At 40.2% G+C, this 22,892-nt stretch overlaps 1 protein-coding gene across 4 annotated transcripts in view; it reads right to left on the bottom strand.

Annotated features, from left to right (window-relative positions):
• The window catches only part of LOC309503393 (tigger transposable element-derived protein 1-like), an 85,841-nt gene extending 70,640 nt beyond the window's left edge, over positions 1 to 15,201 (bottom strand). The window contains exons 1-3 of one of the 4 annotated variants that reach the window (XM_082176211.1): positions 8,230 to 15,128; positions 5,499 to 7,943; positions 3,204 to 3,334 (exon numbers count right to left, since the gene is read on the bottom strand). In XM_082176211.1, coding sequence (XP_082032337.1) covers positions 3,204 to 3,288 — 85 coding nt within the window. In that variant the 5' untranslated portion in view covers positions 3,289 to 3,334; positions 5,499 to 7,943; positions 8,230 to 15,128. The other 3 variants (XM_082176208.1, XM_082176210.1, XM_082176209.1) reach the window with 3 other exon arrangements.
• Positions 15,202 to 22,892: the final 7,691 nt, after the last annotated feature.

Below are 22,892 nucleotides of genomic sequence, written 5' to 3'. Positions count from 1 at the left end.
TAACCTTTAAGAGTATGCAGCGTTGGATCACTAATAGGCTTGAGACGCGTCTGCTCAACAGTCCGCGTTGTAACTATGAGGTTTGAGCAGTAGTGCTTCTCAGTGAGGAAAAGTAGAAAATGTTCGTTGTAAGCGAGTTTAAAGAGAAAAATCAAGAATTATAAATCAAATCGATAGAGCTCCAAAAACAACAACGCGTTCAGACGCGACGCATGATAATAACAGGACAAGACATTACTCACCATGTTTGTTGAGTGTTTCTTACTCACCTGAGCTTTTATGAACTCAAAGGCGCGAGAGAAAAATAAATAAATAAAAATAGCTGAGCGCACGGGTGGGGCGTTAACAGGCTAGCGAATTACTAGCGTGTTGTGCTAGTAGTAACGGAAGCTAGCGATGTCAGGTTAATCTGAGATGTTGGGTAAGCTGTATTTAGTAGTAGTATAAACAACTAGAAATTGTAGTAAATGATGGTTCAAAACAAGGAAATTCGAGGCTAAGACGGAGCTTACAGCACCGAAGCAAACACCAAACATAAGCAAACATAAGTCAGGTGTTTAAGTAATTTGTGGCATTGTTGTTAATTCGTTAAACTGTAAGGACGAGATGATCATTTGGTGGATGATTTAAAAATATTCGTTAATCATCTGAAGGGTAACGCATTCATTTGAATGTAACCCTAACGGTCACCTGAGGGCGCTCAACGACCACGTCATCTATGAGCGTGAGAGCTTCTAACAATTTCAATCGATGAAACTACAAAGCTGGCACGGAGGTCTATATAATTACAAAATAAAGTCATTTTGATTGTTATTTTCCGTTTCTGCGGCAGCTCCAGCTCCGACGCACAGTGTAAACGTCAGCGTCCGAATTCACTCACTTCATCTCGTTCACTCCTTGCAGATATAGTGCACTCAAATGCCATACACTATATAGGGATTAGTGAATGAGTGAACGAGTGAGCAGTTTCGGACACAGCTAAGGAGAGCTGTCTTTTCAGTGATCAGTGATCTCCGTCAAATTTCGCCAAATTCATGGCCAAGTTGGCCATGGCTCAACCAATCGCATGGGCCGTAGTCTTAGTGGCATGCAGGGTGAGGTTGTACATTTCCTGAAGAAATTGTGAGTTGTGCTTGCCGTGCACAACTACTCGCCCAGGCAAGCGATGCACCCTGTGTCCTCGTTCGAGGAAAGCAGAGGAGCCATGCATGAGCCAACGTTGTTAAAAATGTACTGTTTTTTTTGCTCTTAGAGATTGGCCGAAGAGCCGCCGAGCAGAAGCACAGAGTCAGCGAGGAGATGATCTTCATTCTTGAAGGAGAAATATTTTACTAAAAAGGTAGTCGGCTCGCTTGTTTTGGCCGAAATGCCATTTGTCTGTGCAGGTGCACAAACGTGAACCAATCAAAGAGAAAGATGCCAACGGAGCAACAGGGCGAGGTGGCATTTGACAGGCACTTTTCAAACTACTGCGGGGGCAACAACAGACATGTCCGACTCGGGTGCAAAACCAATCAAAACTTCCAGTTCAGCTGGGGGCGGGGCATTTAAACCACACTTTCACGTGTCATTATGTGTAGTGAGTTGGCTCACGTGATTTAAGTTTTGCACTTCGGAACACAGTGAGCATCGATGGAAGCTAATGTTTCAGTGCCCTGTAAGGATTCTGCGATTGAGACAGCCCTTAAAATGTCCGACTCCCTGATCAGTGCCCTGACTACTGAACTAGGGAGCTGATTGGGACGAAAAAAAAAAAATCAAACTGCCCGAAACAAGTCAGTAATTCCAGTCTCACTTCCTGATGAACCAGCGTAGGTTAATAACTAATTTGCATAATCTCAGCCCATTGGTTGTGGCTGAAAAGCATCTGCTTTGCCCCGCCCTCAAACACTGTAGCTGTGGCTGAGACTGGAAGTTTGGTTTGTGTTGGTGACATGTTTTTGACATGTGACTAATTTATTGCTTTGACTCAATGAATGTTTACTACTGTTTGTAATATAATTGAATACTAAGTTTTTGACCCTCTGAATTTCATGAGGTTCTGAATATTGTTAGCCTGCATGAGCACAAATTTGAAACTTTGATTTACTCTCCCACTGCCACCCAATGTTTTACAATCTTATTTTCTTTTAAAAGTTGTAATTGATCAGAGTGAGTTTTGAGGAGTTTGTACATTATAAATGGTGTCCACTGCAGCAAGTCCTAAGTTTCTAATCTAAGTTTGACACTCATAAATAACAAATGTAAATTACTAAGATTTCACGGTTTTATTTATGCAAATTAATATTATTGTTAGATACTAGATATGGGGTTTAATGTTACACAGAATAATGTTTTTGTTTAGGCTACTTCCATATTATTTTCCTAATTTAAAGCCACACTATGTAACTTTTCGCCACTAGAGGTCGTTTATTCAAAACAAAGGCGTAGCTTGATGACACTGATGACGCCTTGATTTCGTGGAATCATGGGAGTTGTTGTCTTCACCTCTACAGCCGGTGGAGAATACGATGGACTCGGGCAGAAACTATATTCATGGATGACCAGTAATGTATCAAAGATTTAATAACGTAAAAAATGGTACTCGCTGTTAATCAAGAAAGCAAGATTTAAACAAAAAGACTAACTATGTTGAGCTGTATAACAATGATTAGTTTTCTCTCTGTGAATATATCCAAACAGTTGCTCACCTGTCTAATAAAAGACAAAATATATTAAAGCGTCTTTGGTGTTTCCATGGTTTCTACAGAATAAAACGAGGGTACCGCGGGTATGATGTCATTGATAGGCGACGCACGAACACGGTCCGTGTCCTTATTAAAACTGCTTATTTCTCTGGATTTAAACATTTGTAGAAAAATGTGGGATAATGCAAGTACACAAATCAACAAAATATATAACATTGTTCTAGTGGTTTTTGGATATTTTAATCCAAAAATCTAACCTAGTGTGCCTTTAATGTGCTACACGTCGTAATATTGAAGGTCCAACATGAAAGTAGGAGTTTCTCAGAGGCTCTTGAAGCAGCATTAGTATTAGTCTGGTCATGTGACCTCAACAAACCTGTCTGTCCACATGAGAAGATCTGCTCCATGTCAAATAAAACCACTTTAATTAGGACACTCATTTGACATTCTTCAGAAATATCATTCATTTCTGTAGAGGCCGACATTTAAGGATAAAAAGAAGAGAATGAAACTAACCTGTTTGTTGTTCAGCATCTTTGGGTTTCAAGCTGTACACTTCTACAATCTTTATGTCTTCACTCTCCTGTTTAATAAACGCCATCTTTATAATAGTGTCGTGGATCTCAGATGTGTCTCCTGGAGTTTTCCTGTGTGTTTGGACAATTTATCATGTTTAAGATGAGAATAATTAACAGAAAGAAAAATAAATCCACAGTAAGTCTCTGTTAATGGACTTAAATCAACTGACTAGACAAATATCACAGAGAACTACAAATTGATAAAAGAATACATGCCATTGAGAATTCACTATAAATATTCACAAAGTAGGAATACTGCGCTTTACAACAATACCAAACTTGAGCTGAGGGGAAGCGCCAGTCAAGAAGTGACATTTCTCATGGACAAAGGACAGGTACTCCTCTCAGAAAACACACAAATAAAGATACTTTTAGATGTTTAATTACTATTTGGAGCATTGGGATGAGGGATTAATGAACTAATTTCTGTGAAAACCTCAAAATCGACAAATTCACTTGTTTTACCTGTAGCTCAAAATTAGCCTGTGCGCATTCCGGCTCATTTAACTAGCACAGGTCACACATAGATAAACCTTTCATGAAAACATTACAGTTGGTTTGTAAAAGTGTGTTTGTGTTTCCACTGCATTTACACCATTTCGGCCAGCAGATGAAGGTCACAATCGTATAGCCTAATCCTGCAATACCAGAGTCTGCAGTTTCAGTTTTATCTTTCCACATTAAGCCCAAAGTACACTTCGTTTTTGACGCGGACACTAGCGTACGTGTACAGTCGAACGCATCGTCTTTCAAAGTATACTGCATATTAGTGTGTGTGAACACAGGCGGTCGACACATGCGCTTAAGGTATACTTTTTTTCACTAGGGTGGACTTCACGCATGTTCCAAAAAAAGTATACTTTATTGTATATGAAATATATCCACTTTTTCAATAGTACATTGCAAATTTACTAACAAAAATTGTAGGCTACTATATTTAAATATTTTTTAAAGTATATTTGCATCATGCTTTTACCTATTTTTACAATACAACTTTTAACACGCTTTAAAATGTATTTTAGCTAAATATACTTGAGGTGAAAATTCAGTTTATTTTTAAACGTGTATTTATTTGCACTTTATTAAAAATATATTTTAGCTATATTCATTTTAATATATATTTGACTTTATGTGCTCTAGTGGCAGTTTTTGAGACATTATTACCACTCATTACTTCTGGAGAGAAATAGCGCAGACACTGGACAAAGATGAAACTTTCTAGAGCGCATGTGTCGACCGCCTGTGTTCACACACACACTAATGCAGAATCCTTTGAAAGACCATGCGTTCGACTGTACACATACGCTAGAGGACGTTTTTAAAGACATTTTTAAAGAATATGTCATTTTTGGGGAAACTATCTCTTTAAGTCGGTCACACACAAGATGAGAAGCACAGCGGCTAATGAAGCACAAATCTCACTCATAGTCCCAGTCTAAAATTGTCATGCCCTACACTCGCTAACTTCCCTCCGTCTCGTTCACTCGGATGTACATCATACACTACTGATGGAAGCTTTGCAATCGAATCAGCTGTGGAGTTGATTTATTATTTACATTTTTTTTCTCCTTTAAGAATTTGTTGCAGTATCCAAATGTATATAGGTGTGTTTGGATTGTTTTAAATTGAAAAAATATATAATTCATATATCATAGAATTGTTTGTTGTGGTGGTGATTAGATGAGATCTGTGGGGACGTCACAATCGTACTGCATTGTGGGACATATGGGTGCCTGAAGTATATGAAGTAGACTCGCTCCCTCTGTCAAAATCAAGGGAGCGAGGGTCTGTCCATATAAACGTCCCTGGTCCACTACACCAGGTGGAACGCACTTCAAAATGGCGGCAGGGATTCCCCCGAGGGAAAGTGCTTAGGGAAGTTCGCAAGTGCGTGTCTAAAAGTGGAGTGGGACACAGCCATAGACAGGTAATAGCTTATCTGCCTTTCTTTCCATCAAAACTTCATTTTAAACCAGAATATATGGGCTCATATAATTATACAAATTGGGTTAAATATATCAATAGGGTTACGGTTATGTTTTTGATAAGGAGAATATATAAATTAAATTGAATCAATTAAAAGAGTAAATCGTTACTGAAAATAAATAAGACAAATACAGTAAGTGCTATAAAACTGCTAGTACTAAAAACGAGTGTCATATACGCTCTGGTATTGCAGGATAATTAACAAATTATGTCTATTTGAAAACTTTAAATGCTTAAAAACACAAACCTTTCTTCAGCAGATTCACAACAGACCAGCGTAGCGTAGCGTGGCGCAGACTTATGACGTCACAGCAACACACCAAAATAAAAGTCCTGGTCACAGGCTAAAATCACTAAAGTGCATGGAAATGTAGACTATATACAAAAACACATACAAGAAGTAACGTGAAATACATGTTAAAATACCTGCTGTATGGTAACAACATAAAACAGAGATAGACTTATCGTTTAATGCAAGTTTATTCATTTATTTGTTATGGTCAAATCAGTCCACACTAACTGATGTAGAGCAGTGTTTCCCAAGCTGTGATACAGGTCATTCCTGGTATCCTGTTGAACATCATAACATTTAGAAAATCAACCGCAGTTTTTAAAATAACTTGTGCAATCACTATAGGGAGAATAGATCAAATAAAAAACTTTAAGTATTTATGAAACAAAATAGTAATGCTTTAGATTACAGCCAGAAAAATACTGCATAAGTAAAACACATGTACAGCGTACCTTTCAGTAATTATAACGATCCTTTTTATAACTTACATGTAGGAATAAGGGAACAAAATGTACAGTTTGGGGAAAAGAGATGTAACAACCAGGAAAACTAAACATTTACTGGAAATAGTACAGAAGCCCTAAATGGCCATAGATTATTATTTTTTTATTTCTTGTTTTCTTGTGATCACGACATAATAAGAGTGGTTTTCTACAGAGCCCCTAAGGGGACATGGTGGTGGGAAAAAATTTGAGATGAGAGGAAAAATAATATCAATGCTTTTGCGTTCCCCTGAAAAACGTTTGCAAAAAAAACGCAAAAGCATTGACAAATAATTTTTCTTCCCATCTCATTTTTTTTTCCTTATCTCATCTCATTACATTTTTTTGGGATGCTGTTTGAGAAGAGTGTGTGTGTGTGAAGTCAAGTCACCTTTATTTATATAGCGCTTTTTACAATACAGATTGCATCAAAGCAGCTTCACAGTGATAACATGAAAATAATACAACAAAGTTTGTTTCTAGATGAAAATTGCGTCATCGTCCACCGTAAGTAAGGCAGCTCAATAATATTGTTAAATATTAAATGTCCCCAACTAAGCAAGCCAAAAGCCAAGGCAACAGTAGCAAGGAACTAAAACTCCATCAGTGACAGAATGGAGAAAAAAACCTTGGGAGAACCCAGGCTCAGTCTCTCAGTTCTCCTCTGGCCAACGAGCAAACACTGTATGATTATGATCCAGGCAGCATTACAGGTCAGAAGTCAGATTTGATCGGAACATTCAGAATATAAGGTATTGATAATCTAGGTATTATCAACTGGCCGGAACCTAGAATATCGAAATCGACTGCTGGCGGTAGATCCTTCTCCTATTTAGCACCAAAACTCTGGGACAGTCTTCCTAACATTGTCCGGGAAGCAGACACACTCTGTCAGTTCAAAGCTAGACTAAAAACGCATCTCTTTGACCTAGCATACACATAACACATTATAGACTTCTATAATTCAATGTTAGGCTGCATAGATTAGGTCAGCCGCAACCGGGAACACTTCCCATAAATCCTGATGTACTCGTTACATCATAAGAAGAATGGCGTCTACGCTAATATTAGTCTCTCTGTTTATACAGAGGTTTACCGCAGTCCGCCGGATCCAGGCCGTATCCAGATCTGATGGTGGACCTACGCCTGGACGCGACGACAGCGCATCCCTGAAATGCCAGCCTCATCAGCCCTGTGAAGGCCTCATCGACACGACAGCCATCAGCACTGATCCTCAACAAACTCGTCTCCATACCGGTGTGACTCCGACTTCCAACCAGATGGAACTGGATTATATTCTGAATGTTCCGATTCTGAATTGCACTCAAATACTGCATTCAAGCAATACAACACCTGTATTTATGCATGTATGCACATGGAAAATCTCACAGAAACAAATAAACCTCCAGACACATTGTGCAGCTATTTTTTTCCATGTGTACTTTTTTTTGATTTCTTGCAGCAGCGAGTAGTTGTTTGTCCTGTAGAGCTGCACTGTAGAACTCTGTACAAGACATCTCATAATTCAGAGTGATGATCAGCTCACTTTTTATTAGTCCAACTGAACATTTGTTTCGTACATCTGACCATTTATTTTTCATTGCCGAGAACACCCTCTCCACATACCCAGTGGAAGATGGGATGCTGAGGACAAAGGACACCACAGCAAGGATGTTTGTGAGATCAGCTGCCTGTAGAACTGCCATCCACTTCTCTGCTGTTCCCTTGGACACCCAGTCATCATGCTCTGTGAGATTCTTTAGAATGTTGTTGGCAGTAACACACTCATCATAAAGCATATCCATGGAGATGTTTTGCCTGCTAACCAGGTGAAGCTGCTCAATGATCTTCTCCATGCCATCATAAGAGATCCTCCCAGATGTCAGAGAGAGGGGCTGTAGATGGAAAAGCCAGTTGTCTTCTGAAAAATTGAACCATTTCAATCAGAAAGACGCTGAAGCTTTTGTTTAGTTAGGTAGCCACAGAACCCATCATCTCTTCTCTGAGATAGTTTTGTCAGAAAAGAGTGCATGATGGCATAGAGGTCAGCTGATGTGGTGTCATTCCTCTCCAGCTTTTTGACCACTTCTTCAAAGAGGGTCAGGATGTTGTTACAAAAGAGGAGATACACCTCCACAAGATCAGGCTCGTCGTCCTCAACGCCAGCAGCATCGCTTGTTAATTTCAGCAATGTTTGCAGGTGCCTTGGACAGTCAACACCCATGCTAATGAAACAGGACTTGAGAGCAGTCCAGTTCTGGAGCAGGCGACTGATTGCAGGGTTGAGTGACAGCCATCTGGTCACCACATGGCACATGACTTCATGGAACTCGACATCACAAAAGGCACAAAACTCCTTCAGGGACTCTCTCCTTTTTGCAGAGATGGAAAAGAAACTGTAGACCTTCCGAACTACATTTTCTATGTCGACTGAGAGCTGATCCAGGGCATACTTTATGGTATTATGGACAATATGTGCATGGCAGTTGCCTCTGAGGAGATCACTGTTGGAACTTTTTAATTTTGAGAATACTGAATTGTGGATTCCATAATTGACATTTGCATTGTCCGCACTGAATGCAGACACATGATCCAAAGTCAGGCCCAGGTTTCCAAGAGAGCTCAGAATTGTAGTGACTATTCCCTCAGCAGATTCATCTGGATTTTCAACAAAATCTATCAACTTGTTCATGACCCCGCTCTCTGCAGTGAAAAACTGTACAGCCAAGGGAAACATCTTGCAATTGCCCTTGTTAGAAGCATCAGTTTGATTAGCGAATGGCCGTGGATTCTCAGCACTTTTTAATTTGTTGATCACCTCCTGTACTGCCTTTGGGGCAAGGACTTCTGTGACTAGTGCCTCTGCTTTCTGTGCCGTCTTCGGTGACTAGCCTCTGCTAGTGCCGTGTTCGGTGACAGAGCTTAAGCCCACAGTCCGAACTATTGTAGCTAAAATTGTGGTTCACTGTATGATATACATGTGCTAGCTCAGCAGCAGTGACCTAAAGAAAGAGATATACAATTTCACTATTTGTAAGCATATGCTTTGTGAGTAGGCTTAGTTATATGAACTATTTGGTGGTTGGACTGTTGGACTGAATGTCTGTAAAAGTCTATCTCTCTCTGTGCGTGTGTGTGTGTGGTTTATACATAGGCCTATTTTAGGTTAGGCCTACCTAAGTATTAGCTTAAGCCATACAGAAGAAAATAGATAGCCTATATTGAAATATAGCCCTTTAAAGTGTCAAAAACAAATTTCAAGTGTCATTTGAATAAACTTTGCTAATCTTTGAACCCCCTTCAAAGACCCCACCCTTTTTTAAAGCTTGAGCTATCTAAATCCATAATTATTTCCCTCCTCCAGATACCTTATTAAGCGACCCATCAGAAATGATTGACACATTATGAGGGAGCGGGAGACAGGAACACAACAAGGGGGAACACTGGGGAGATGTATATGGAATGTTATGTTAGGCTAAACCCGTACTATCTCTTTTAATATAATCACTTTCTTATCAACTATATTTGAGTTTTAAAAATCCAAATGATTACATAGCCTACCATATCAGCCTCTGGAGACGTCTGACGGACAAGGAACCTTGACATCGCTCCCTCCTGTGCCCGCAGCCTCTCGCTCCTCTTGTGATTATCTCCTGATGCGTGCTGCTTAATATCACACACTCCGCCGTGACAAACAGAAAAAACGCGACGGCATATGGTACAATTGGCCTTGTATTCATTGTCCCTCACGCATTCCAGCCACGGCTTGTCATTTTCCCATTCAATTCTTCCCATGCTCTTTTCTTTTTCGCCGGCTGCTCGGAGGTAGTCATTTTTACATTTCCCGCTGTTGTCACTTGTCGTCATCGTTGCTACGATACGTGACTCACAATGACTGAAACAACCAATTAAAAGGGCATTCTCTGATGATGTTCCAAGATGTTAAAAACGCTACGCTGATCATAGACAAACAGGGGGAGAAATTAGTACATATATTAGAAGCTATGTGTCTGTCATGGATTTGCACTGAATTGATTCTCAAAAATACGGAACAAAGTGCGTTCCGTATCAGTTCAATACGGAACAAGACTTTTATGTGTCAAATACGGGACGATTCAGTATTATACGGAACGGTTGGCAACCCTACACGCCACGCATTGCGTCATCACGTTGGAAAGGTCACGCGTCACGTCATCTTTCTAAGTTATTTGTCTGTGTACTCCGGTGCAAAAAGGTAGGGAAGGGCGAAAAATTCCATCGCATTTTCTCTTCCAACTTGAAAATGGTCCGACATCTTTATTTTAATTTATTATTATTATTTTCTTATTTTTTTCGTGACCTTTCCAACGTGATGACGTAATACGTGGCGCGTTGCATACCAGCACAAGACGAACAATTGTGGTTAAAAAGTATATCAATTTTTATTTTTTTATATGTCATAGAGTTGTTTGTGGTGGGGTAAATTAAACGCAATATGCGTTGACGTCACAATCGTGTTGCATTGTGGTATATGGAGCTGCCTGAAGTGTACATAAAGTAGGCTGCGTTCCAGTCCAAAATTGTCATGCCCTTCACTCGCTAACTTCCCTCCGTCTCGTTCACTCGGATGTACGTCATTGATTATGCTGCACGAGTGCCCACTACTGGCAGAAGCTTTGCAGAATCAGCTGTGGAGTTTATTTATTATTTAAATTTTTTTCCCCTTTAAGAATTTGTTTAATGCAGCATCCAAATGTATATAGGTGTGTTTGGGTTGTTTTAAATAAAAAATAATTATAATTAATATATCATAGAGTTGTTTGTTGTGGTGGTGATTAGATGAGATCTGTGGTGACGTCACAATCGTACTGCATTGTGGGACATATGGGTGCCTGAAGTGTACATGAAGTAGACTCGCTCCCTCGGTCAAAATCAAGGGAGCGAGGGTCTGTCCATATAAACGTACACTTTTCACCTTTCACCGCACGTCAACGGCCACTCCTCTGTTGCTGAGAGCCAGACAAGCTTGTGTGAGTGCTCATTCTCTGGGGAAATTCCCATTGGAGGATCTATTCTTTGATTGATGTCTTTTGGACCAATAGTATTTGAGAAAAGTGGGGTAAAGTCCCTCCTCCGCCTGGGTTCGGATGCTCACAAGTGCATACCTTGATTTCAACTGCAAAAATGTACTTTAAAATGATCATTTGTGAGCTGTTTATTTATTTTAACAGAAGAGGATATTATTGAAATCTATAAGAAAGGTGAGTAAATTTTTTGTTAATTAGCCTACTGCTTAATAAGCTAGACGACCACGCGATTAAGGTTAGGCATGATTGTGTCGTGATATTACGTTAATTATGGCACGTGAGTTAAGCATGAACCACGTGAAACGTTATAAAACAACTTGACCATATCTTTCTGACGAACAAGGAGGGGAGACAATTTGCATTTGTTTAAAACATTTAATAATTGAAAGTAACTAATTAATGGGCAAACCGTGAACTTAAAAATAAAATGATTAGGATAACAGCGTGTTTGTGCGCGTGTGTGAATGTTGTAACGTGTGTGTGCACCATTTACATTTAACACTAAACTGATTAAAAAAAGAATATTTAAAACTATTTACATTGTGTGTGTGTGTTCGAATATGTGGACATACAACATTTATGGCAAAACCACTCAGCGTCTGGCACTTCCTCCACCCCTGCGCACTCAACGTGGAACCAAAGATGTCAAAGGTCACACTGCACCCATTCATCTATAGCCCCATCTCCTGAGCCGGGCGGGACCACCCTACTGCAGACAGTGTTCCCCATCTTCCTCAGTTGGAGGTGGTGCCTGTTTCTTCTGCCTTTCGGCCTCCTGCCCTTGTCTTTTTTTTCTCCTTCTTCTTTGCCATATCTTCCTTGCGCTTCCTCTTCTTTTCTTCCTTCTCTTTCTCCTCTGCTTCTTTCTGCTCCAGCAGTCAAACATACCCATCACTTGTGATGACGCGGGCTGGCAGTGGAAGGCGACGCCTCACCTTCTCCCTCCTGTCCAAGGCTGGGCTCATGAGGACATTAGCCAGACTTTCTGGAATGACCCCCGCTGCTACCAGGTAATTTTTGGGAATCCCCCTTTTACAGGTGGGGCAAGGTGTTGGAGTGGTGGAGGAAGTGGCTGATGTCTGTGTGTCAGTAGTGGGATCGCTGTATGTGTGTGTGGGAGTGACAGGTGCACCGGATGGCGTGGCTGAGGGAGTGACGGGAGCGACGGATGGCGTGGCTGAGGGAGTGACGGGAGCGACGGATGGCGTGGCTGAGGGAGTGACGGGAGCGACGGATGGCGTGGCTGAGGGAGTGACGGGAGCGATGGATGGCGTGGCTAAGGGAGTGACGGGAGCGACGGATGGCGTGGCTGAGGGAGTGACGGGAGCGACGGATGGCGTGGCATCAGCAGATGGGACCACTCGCACCACCTAAGACAATAAAGCATATTTAAAACTCATTAGCACACCACAAAAAATGCAAGTAACTAGTGTTGCTTTCGTCAACGAAAATTATGACTAAATATCGTTGTCAACGAACCTTTATCACGTGACGAGACGAGACGCAACGTAAATGCTGGTCATGTGACGATAACTATAATTAAATGTATAATGCGATATTGTTGACGAATAAAAACGAGACTAAATGTGGTTTACAAAATAAAAACTATGCTAAAATGTCTCTTCATTTTCGTTGCCCAAAACGAGACGAAATGTTATGACGTTATTTCGTCTCGTTTAGTCACGTTATTATTCTTCAGTATTTCTGTTCCCCGTGGGTCACTTCAGGGGCTGCATCAGGTCACACTGCGCACACGCAGGCGATGTCACTTCCTCAAGCCCCACTCGCGGCGTTATTTAGCAGATGCAGCTGCAGTGAGTTAGCGTAAACGACAACAAACAAAGTTAAGTCTCAGACACACTCCGTGTGCAGTGTGTGTGCGGTGCAGGAGCAGCACGTGCTATAGTGCTTTCACATGTGCTGCGTTTGCAGTGCGTAACTGATCCACGGCTGTACCACAAACACATACTCACTATTTTTATTTCAAATCCAGAAGTTATCAGCTACTTTTATTTAAAATAAAGTTTTGTCAGCATAGCGATTCTCTTTGTACACATATACACTCTTTAATAGACCTTTTAAGCACAATTTAAACAACGTATTTTTCAATGCATTACTTCTATCTAGATTTATAAGCAATTGGTAAAATATTTAGCCATGTAGTTATAGTAAACTCGCAAACATATTAAATGAAAACTTAAAATTGACAAAAACAGCCAACTCTCATGCCTTTTCTTTTGCATTTAAATTTTAATACAATAAATCTTGGATGTCACAAAGAACTTGTTTTTCAACCTCCACGAATGAGACGAGCGTTACTTTTCTGTATTTGTCCATAATGGTACACTATATTGACTGGGTTAATTAGAATTGCATTACTAAAAAGAGACTAAAATACAATTTTCATTGACTAAAACTAGACTAAATGTCATCAGTTTTCGTCAACTAAAACTAGACAAAAAGAGTCATGGATAATTTCTGACTAAAATAAGACTAAAATGCTCAGACTTTTAGTCGACTGAAACTTGACTAGACTAAAAAGAGTATGAACATGACTAAAACTAATAAAAACTAAAATTACTGCTTGACACAAAGACTAAAACTAAAATTAAAACAGGCTGCCAAAAACAACACTACAAGTAACTTAAGAGGATGAATTATCATTGTATTAATGTTCAAATTACCTGGGTAGTGTCCACAGCCCCCCTGGACAGAGGGAATATGCCTGCCTTCCTGAACCCAGCCTTGATGTTGTGTGCAGTGACAGCGGTGGGGTAGACCGTTTTTTAGCAGGGAAGAAAACTGCTTCTTCCCCACCACAAGATCCCCTCGCACTAGACCCATCCTGGAGGCCATGATGGAAAACCCAGTCTTAAGGGGATTAAAGACAGCAATATCTAGGGGCTGTAGGATGTGTGTGGTGTGGGCAGGGAGGCAGAGGATTTCAATTGTATTTTCCCTGCAGTACATGATTACATCTCTTGAGACATGTGTCTCGTGTTGGTCCATGATTAAAATGATTGGTCTTTCCTCCGGAGCATACTGCACAAAATGCCTGAGCCATTTAAGAAACAGCTCAGAGTCCATGTACCCCTTCTCCTGGATGCCATAGAGGGCGTTGGGGGGCCCATCCAGCCTGTATGCGTTCTTTGGGAGGCAGCCGGGGTAGATGATGAAGGGTGGGATGCTGTCCCCGGCTGCACTCACGCAGCAGTGCACTGTGATGTGCTTCCTGGTGGTCTGCTGCTGCTGGTAAACATGCTTCCTCCCAGTCTGGCAGAGCACCTTCTCCCTTGACCTAAGCTTGTCCCCAAAGCCAGTTTCGTCACAGTTGAAGACGAGATGGGGCTTGTCCTCTAAACTGTGACGGATGTACAAGGCTTCATATAATTGAAAGAACCCTTCGATGGCCTCTGGAGTAGCACCGTGGACTCTTGCTCTGTCCAGGGAATCGGCTGTACGGGAGGTGAGTTCTGGATGGCGGGCCTTAAATCTGGACCACCAGACATCACTCGGCCCCTTCTCCAGATTGACAGTGGTACTGTCCGCTCTGCCACTCTCTTTTATGATGCCACTAGCCAGCACTTTCACTAGAGCTCTTGTGACTGGGAAGCCGTGGTCTGCCATCCAAAATATAAAAGAAATCAGTGCATCTTCTTCTGCAGGCGTCAGGGCCGAATTAGGATGAGGGTTCAGTGTGTATTTCTTCTTTTTGTAGTCCTGCAGGGTGGTGTGTGGGATGCCATACTTTTTGGACGTCAGCCTCAAGCTAGCTCCTGCTCTCACTTCCTCAACTGCCTTTTTTAGCACTTCCTTTGTATACTGCTTTTTCTTGCCTGACATTTCCTCACTTTCCCTTGTCTTGCTTTTCTTATTTCCCTTTCAAATGAACAATACTGTATGTTATGTTACAACTAAAACTGTATTTTATGTAAGCGCAATAAAACTGCTAGTACTAGAAGCGAGTGTCATATACGCTCTGGTATTGCAGGATCATTAACAGATTATGTCTATTTGAAAACTTTAAATGCTTAAAAACACAAACCTTTCTTCAGCAGATTCACAACAGAGTAGCGCGGCGCAGACTTATGACATCACAGCAACACACCAAAATAAAAGTCCTGGTCACAGGCTAAAATCACTAAAGTGCATAGAAATTTAGACTACATACAAAAACACATACAAGAAATAACGTGAAATACATGTTAAAACCTGCTGTATGGTAACAACATAAAACAGAGATAGACTTATCAGTTAATGTAAGTTTATTAATTTATTTGTTATGGTCAAATCAGTCCACACTAACTGATGTAGAGCAGTGTTTCCCAAGCTGTGATACAGGTCATTCCTGGTATCCTGTTGAACATCATAACATTTAGAAAATCAACCGCAGTTTTTAAAATAACTTGTGCAATCACTATAGGGAGAATAGATCAAATAAATAACTTTAAGTATTTATGAAACAAAATAGTAACGCTTTAGATTACAGCCAGTGAAATACTGCATAAGTAAAACACATGTACAGCATACCTTTCAGTAATTATAACGTACCTTTTTTATAACTTACATGTAGGAATAAGGGAACAATATGTACAGTTTGGGGAATAGAGATGTAACAACCAGAAAAAAAAAAAAAAAATGTATACTGGAAATGTTTTAGTACGGAAGCCCTAAAAGGCCATAGATTATTATTTTTATTTCTAGTTTTCTCGTGATCACGACATAATAAGAGTGGTTTTCTACGGAGCCCCTAAGGGGACATGGTGGTGGGAAAAAATTTGAGATGAGAGGAAAAATAATGTCAATGCTTTTGCGTTCCTCTGAAATTTTTTTGCAAAAAAACAACAACAACAAAAAACGCAAAAGCATTGCCAAATAATTTTTCTTCCCATCTCTTTATTTTTTTTATTTTTTTTATCTCATCTCATTTAATTTCCCTTTAGGGACTTTTCTCGTTATCACAAGTTAATTTTCTCATGACCTCGACATTACAAAAGTAGTTTGATTCTGCAGGATTCCACTGTTGCTATAGTAACAGACTTTCACACGCATCTGATCGACAGATTAACCATGCCACATGTTGTGGATATTTCAGAAAAAGGTTTGCTACGCTTAATAATGCAGTCTACAATAAATAAATAAATAAATAAATATAGGGTTATCAATCATGGATGCCAGATCACTATTCTAAAATATTTTAGTGCTGCTTGGATTCAACCCACTTTATTTTACTCATTCATTTGAAATAAAAATGACATTACATAATTTGTTTGTGATTTTTATTGGTCATATAGGATAGGCTGTGACTGATGTGCGTTACACTGGCTATATATCCTTCTAGCCATACGCTTCCATCAAAAAGAGGTGCAATACTCCAGATCCAGTTTATATAATTACAAGCTTGGGATGCTGTTTGAGAAGAGTGTGTGTGTGTGTGTGTGTGTGTGTGTGTGTGTGTGTGTGTGTGTGTGTGTGTGTGTGTGTGTGTGTGTGTGTGTGTGTGTGTGTGTGTGTGTGTGTGTGGCTTCCTACAAAGAAATGTAGAAAATACAAAAGGTCACAACACTGTATAACATCAGTGAATTCAATTATACACATCTTAAATCTTTACACATATAAATCATATTTCTCATCAATATACATTGAGTGACACAGTGAGGTAAACTAATGACACAATTAAGACTGCGCTGATCAAAACGGCGTTGAGAAGTGGAAGTCCTTGAGGGATAAGTATTTAAAGGAGAGGAAAGTAGAAATGGAGAAGAGAAGTGGCTCTGTGGGAGGAGCGATTTGTGAAGGAGAGGCCGATGTCATCCAACATCCCCCAGGCTTTAAACCAGCTAGAGTCAGTATAGAGCTCTTAGAATATGCTTAGGATTTAGGAGTTTGAGTTTGAGGAGAGTTAAATTGTCTTTGGTATATTGGACATCTTTAAATGTTAAACTGAGTTATACTGGAAATCATATAGCTAAAGATGTTTTAAATAATTGCTTGGAATACTTAATAACAAAGGGAGAAGATATGGATGGAATATAAACCAATAAGCAGAGAAATAACAGATTGATGATGTAGAATGTAGTGTCTCACCTGTTTGGGGAGAGGTCCCAACATGGATAATTCCTGGTGTTACAATTGATTTAGAGATATTAGATAAGAAAAGGGAATGTGAGGAAATGGCTTAAATATTATGTAAATAAGTAGGGGTGTAAATCGGACAGTTCATCACGGTACGATATGATGTCGATTCTCTCAGCCAGCGATACGATATATGCCGATATACCTCAATACCTCAAAAAATGCGATACGATTACGATTCGATTCAGGGCTATATCGATTGATTTATCGATATTTAGATATAATGTGCTAAGTTTACACAACCAGTTACCTTTTTATGAACTCACAAATGCAACCAAAATATATAACATGCACATTTAATTAAACTCTTTGAAATTGCACACCCTCTCCTAATTGGGACATTTATAACAGAAGAGTTCATTTGCAAAAACAGATAACTCCGTTCATTTTCATAAAGCAGGTTTGTTGTTGTTGTTGTTGTTGTGCATTCCAAGTAATATCAATCAAACTGCAGCTGGGTTGTTTTGATTAAGTAGCCTAATAAAAAAAATTTATAAAAAAAAAAAAAAAAAATGCAGGTAACTTACAAATGTAAAGTTCATTGAAATTTTTTTTTTATATATTAAAAGTTTGTTATTTAGCAAAAGCAGATAACTTCAACAGTCGTTTTTTTGGGCTAAATCAAATAACTCCACATTTCATGTTTCAGAGTTAAAACCAAGTAATTGTTATGATATATAATAAAACACTTGGTTAATCTTTGTAACGTTAATCTCCTCAGATGACATAGATGCCTGACAAACTTAATTGTTGTGATTACACGCAATACAGGGAGCTGTTCCCTCACCGCTGTAACGTGCTGCTTTATCAAGGATATAACCCTGAAGAAGATATCTAGGGTTCATCAAGTCCGTTTAAATGATCCACCCTCGGTCACTTTAAGTCAGCTTTGACGAAACTCCTCTCAGCTAGCGCGTCTTTTCGAAGTGACTAGCAGCCTTGTCACCTGACCTGAATACTGCGTGCTGATTCGCTTAAACAGACTTATCAGGTTGTGTTCACAAACAACAAGGGTGCTACTCGCGATGCCTTGACAGTGGACAATACCGGCGTTTGTGACAATACATGTTTAGGGTTCAGTCAATCTTGTCAGGCGTCTATTTCAGCACTGCAAAAAGAGATGTGTTAAAAATGACACATCATGTGTAGAATTTTAACACATGTGGTGAGTGTGTTCAGGGACTACACATGTTGTGTGAAATTGTGTCAGGTAATTTTACACAGAAAATAAGTTATGTCAACACATGTTTTACACAATAGATGTGTGAGCTATTTTAACACATAAATTGTGTCAGGTAACTTTACACACAAATGTGTGATATCAATACTTTTTACACATAAAGCGTGTGAGACAATTTTACACTTAAATATGTCATTTCAAAACATTAAGTGCTGATTGTAGCTGAAAATGACCAGAAACGACTAATAATGTGTTAACATTACCAAGCATATGTACGGTAATCATAAAAAAAATAAAAAAAATGTCAAAATATATTTGCCATTTAATGAGTGCAAAGTACAACAAAAGCTACGGAAACCATACTTGCATATAACAATCAATCACACAGTTATGACTAATGGATGACATAACAAGAACAGTCATATCATAAAACACAGATGCATGAATACATGTCATAAGAAACATTTGTTTAAAGTATAGTTAATCTGTATGAAAACCATACTTGCATATAACAATCAATCACACAGTTATGACTAATGGATGACATGTAACAACATATAAGTCATATCAGAAAACGCAGATGCACTGATCACTGAGATAATAATAATATAACTTTTGTCAATGATAATTAGTCTCGAACTTGACTTGAAATCGTTTACAGTAAAACTCTAACAGTAGGCTATGAGATTACATCACCCAGTCTGAATATATTAGCTGATTGTTATTAATCACAACTTCAAAGATGACAATGACAGTCTGCAGTCTGACAATTTACATTCTTGAGAAGGATTAGCTAAACAATCTTGTATCTTGGGTTTAAGTATAGCTCATCTGTATCAAAACCCTGCTTTATGTCCAAAGGCCTGAAATCTGCAGTATCGGCCAGACTGATCATTTCAGACTCTTTAGTTTGATGTACAACATAGGCATAGAAATGATCATCAAAGTACTTCACTGTAAGAATTCTAACAAACATCAGGATAGACATGTCATCAGTCTGAGGTATGATGTGAATCATTTCTCCAAACTAGATGTACCGCATCGCGGTACAAAATATGACCGCCGCTCAGGCCTGCACTGGCTTTCCACAAAAATAAATGACGTGGAGTAATTTGGCTGTATTGCGTGTTTATGTATATACCTAAAAAAAGTAATAGTATGTGCATGTCTGTCTGTGTGTGTGTGTGTGTGTGTGTGTGTGTGTGTGTGTGTGTGTGTATGTGTGTGTATTTGTGTATGTGTGTGTCTGTGTGTGTGTGTGTGTGTGTGTGTGTGTGTCTGTGCGTGTATGTATGTGTGCGTACATGTGTGCGCGTGTGTGTTTGTGTGTGTGTGTGTCTGTGCATGTGGATTTGTATGTGTGTGTATGGGTGTGTGTCTGTGCGTGTGGATGTCAGTGTGTGTGCATGCTTGCGTTTGTTTATATTCCTGCATGTGTGTGTGTGACAGTATCATCCTAAACCAGCAACCCTTCGCTCAACAGCACCATCTACAGGCCGATGAGTGTACAGTCACTAAATGTGCACATAAATGAATTTATTTTATACCCCCCCATGGATGAAATTCTACAAAACTTAGCAGAGGATACCCCCAGAGGTTGTCAAGTTAATCATACACATGAAATATGGTGCAGTTCTGAACATCTCCACTGAAGATAGGGGCGATTAAAGCAGAATAATATTGCATTTTCATTTTTTATGGGAGGGGCGCAAATCACAAATGAGTGATTATGGGCTAGTTTGATGTGCCATAAAAATTTCTTCATCCTCGGTGCCACGGTTCAGGTAGTTATTTAGGAAAAACTGCATTTTTTTGGGTTTGGGGGGGCCCAGCGCGGGGGGGGGGGGGAGTGGCCCCCGGGGACCAAACGAAATTTTTCCGTAGAATCGTTGACGAAAAATTTACGGGGGCCCCAGCGCGGGGGGGGAAGTGGCCCCGGGGACCAAACGAAATTTTTCCGTAAAAGTCTAGTAGACCAACATACCATAAAAATGTCTTCATCCTCGGTGCCACGGTTCAGGTAGTTATTTAGGAAAAACTGCATTTTTTTGGGTTTGGGGGGGCCCAGCGCGGGGGGGGAGTGGCCCCCGGGGACCAAACGAAATTTTTCCGTAGAAGTCTAGTGGGGCTACATGCCCACCAAATTTCATGTTCCCCGGTGTTTCGGTGTCCCTGGTATCGTTGACGAAAAATTTAAGGGGGCCCCAGCGCGGGGGGGGGGAAGTGGCCCCCGGGGACCAAACGAAATTTTTCCGTAAAAGTCTAGTAGACCAACATACCATAAAAATGTCTTCATCCTCGGTGCCACGGTTCAGGTAGTTATTTAGGAAAAACTGCATTTTTTTGGGTTTGGGGGGGCCCAGCGCGGGGGGGGAGTGGCCCCCGGGGACCAAACGAAATTTTTCCGTAGAAGTGTAGTGGGGCTACATGCCCACCAAATTTCATGTTCCCCGGTGTTTCGGTGTCCCTGGTATCGTTGACGAAAAATTTAAGGGGGCCCCAGCGCGGGGGGGGGGAAGTGGCCCCCGGGGACCAAACGAAATTTTTCCGTAAAAGTCTAGTAGACCAACATACCATAAAAATTTCTTCATCCTCGGTGCCACGGTTCAGGTAGTTATTTAGGAAAAACTGCATTTTTTTGGGTTTGGGGGGGCCCAGCGCGGGGGGGGGGGGGGGGGAGTGGCCCCCGGGGACCAAACGAAATTTTTCCGTAGAATCGTTGACGAAAAATTTACGGGGGCCCCAGCGCGGGGGGGGAAGTGGCCCCCGGGGACCAAACGAAATTTTTCCGTAAAAGTCTAGTAGACCAACATACCATAAACATTTCTTCATCCTCGGTGCCACGGTTCAGGTAGTTATTTAGGAAAAACTGCATTTTTTTGGGTTTGGGGGGGCCCAGCGCGGGGGGGGAGTGGCCCCCGGGGACCAAACGAAATTTTTCCGTAGAAGTCTAGTGGGGCTACATGCCCACCAAATTCCATGTTCCCCGGTGCTTCGGTGTCCCTGGTATCGTTGACGAAAAATTCAGTAAGGTGACAAAAAAAAAAAAAAAAAAAACTTTGACAATCCCTATATGACCGGCTAGCTACGCTAGCGGCGGTCATAATAAAGGCTCTCCTTTGTTATCTTCTTTAAGAGGCACTACAGAGCCAGTTCTGTAAGTTTGGCCGGACACACTAACAGCATGGGTGACATAGACAGTGCTGTTCAAAGTATATTCAGTGTCTTTGGCTGATTTCAGATTTTCGAGCACAACATCTGCTTTCTTCAAAGAGTCAATAGTAACAGGATATGAGTTTGTAACAATCATTTTCTCAGAAAAAGGGTCAGCTAACTTGAAGCTATACATTTGCTGAACCTGATGTTTATATCTCAGTGTTTTAGAAACATTTTTAAAGTTTCCAACTATATCTGCATGTCTTTTTAATGGTTTATGCTTCGCTTCGAATCTCATACACCACAATTGAGATATTCATGGGTTTCATCAGGTCCCTTTCCACAGGTGTATTAATCAAGCACAATGCAGTCTGCATTCATAATCTAGGTGCTTGATTTTATACACCTGTTGAAAGGGACCTGATGAAACCCATGAATAGGTCCGAACATAACCATCATTCGCGGATAGTGTGTCATAAAATGATGTTTGGGTATCAAGTTTCGGTCATAGAGCTTCTTGAATAGTGTGTGATGCTCAATAATGAGCTGTTTAAGAAAAACAGCAAGTCCATATGTAACAACAGGTGCAAATACAATGCTACATATCTCTCTTAACAAAATGAATAAGTGCCAATGTTCACTTCCTACACTAACAAGATCACCGACCAAAAAGGGTAATACCTGTAAACCACATTTGCGATGCCGTCTGTTTTATTGCATTGTCAGAGGTTCTTAGATTGAGTATAACACTGGGCTCATTTTTTTCATTCCCATACCCATAGTCAAAACTGGAAATTCTATGATTCAACAGTTCTAAAGAAAATAGCCTTTCTTCATAAATGAAGTGGCGTAACATTAGTCTGATTTCCAAAGGCGCTACACCCTCAAGGATATCATGCATAATGTCAACGCATGTGTTCTCAGTGACATGGAAATAGTGCAGCTTGTTTAAACAGGAGTCCTCTTTAACTCCAGATGGATCATTACGTAGCACATGCTGCTCATAGTTTTCTCTGGTGCGCTTTTCTACTTTATCTTCGTCGAAATCAGTCTGTGCAGTCGTTTGGTCAATCAGGCAGAAGTGACTAAACTTGTTGGCTGAAAAGCTTTCCAAATAACCACAGAGGGAATGGATAGCTAAATTGTCAGCAGTCAAAACACAGATTGTTCCATAAAGTTGATGTCTTTGTCCTAAATTTGTTTGTGATTTTTATTGGTCATGTAGGATAGTTTGTGACTGATACCATGTGCGTTACACTGGCTATATATACTATATACTTTTCCTTATGTACATTAATGATCTTCCTTATGTGCTTCATTTTTCTAGTTC

The sequence above is a fragment of the Leuciscus leuciscus genome, assembly GCF_965113295.1.
Source record: "Leuciscus leuciscus genome assembly, chromosome: 7".
NCBI classification, from domain to species: Eukaryota; Metazoa; Chordata; class Actinopteri; order Cypriniformes; family Leuciscidae; genus Leuciscus; species Leuciscus leuciscus.
The sequence above is the reverse complement of the archived record's forward strand: the minus strand, read 5'-3'. Positions and strand labels throughout refer to the sequence as shown.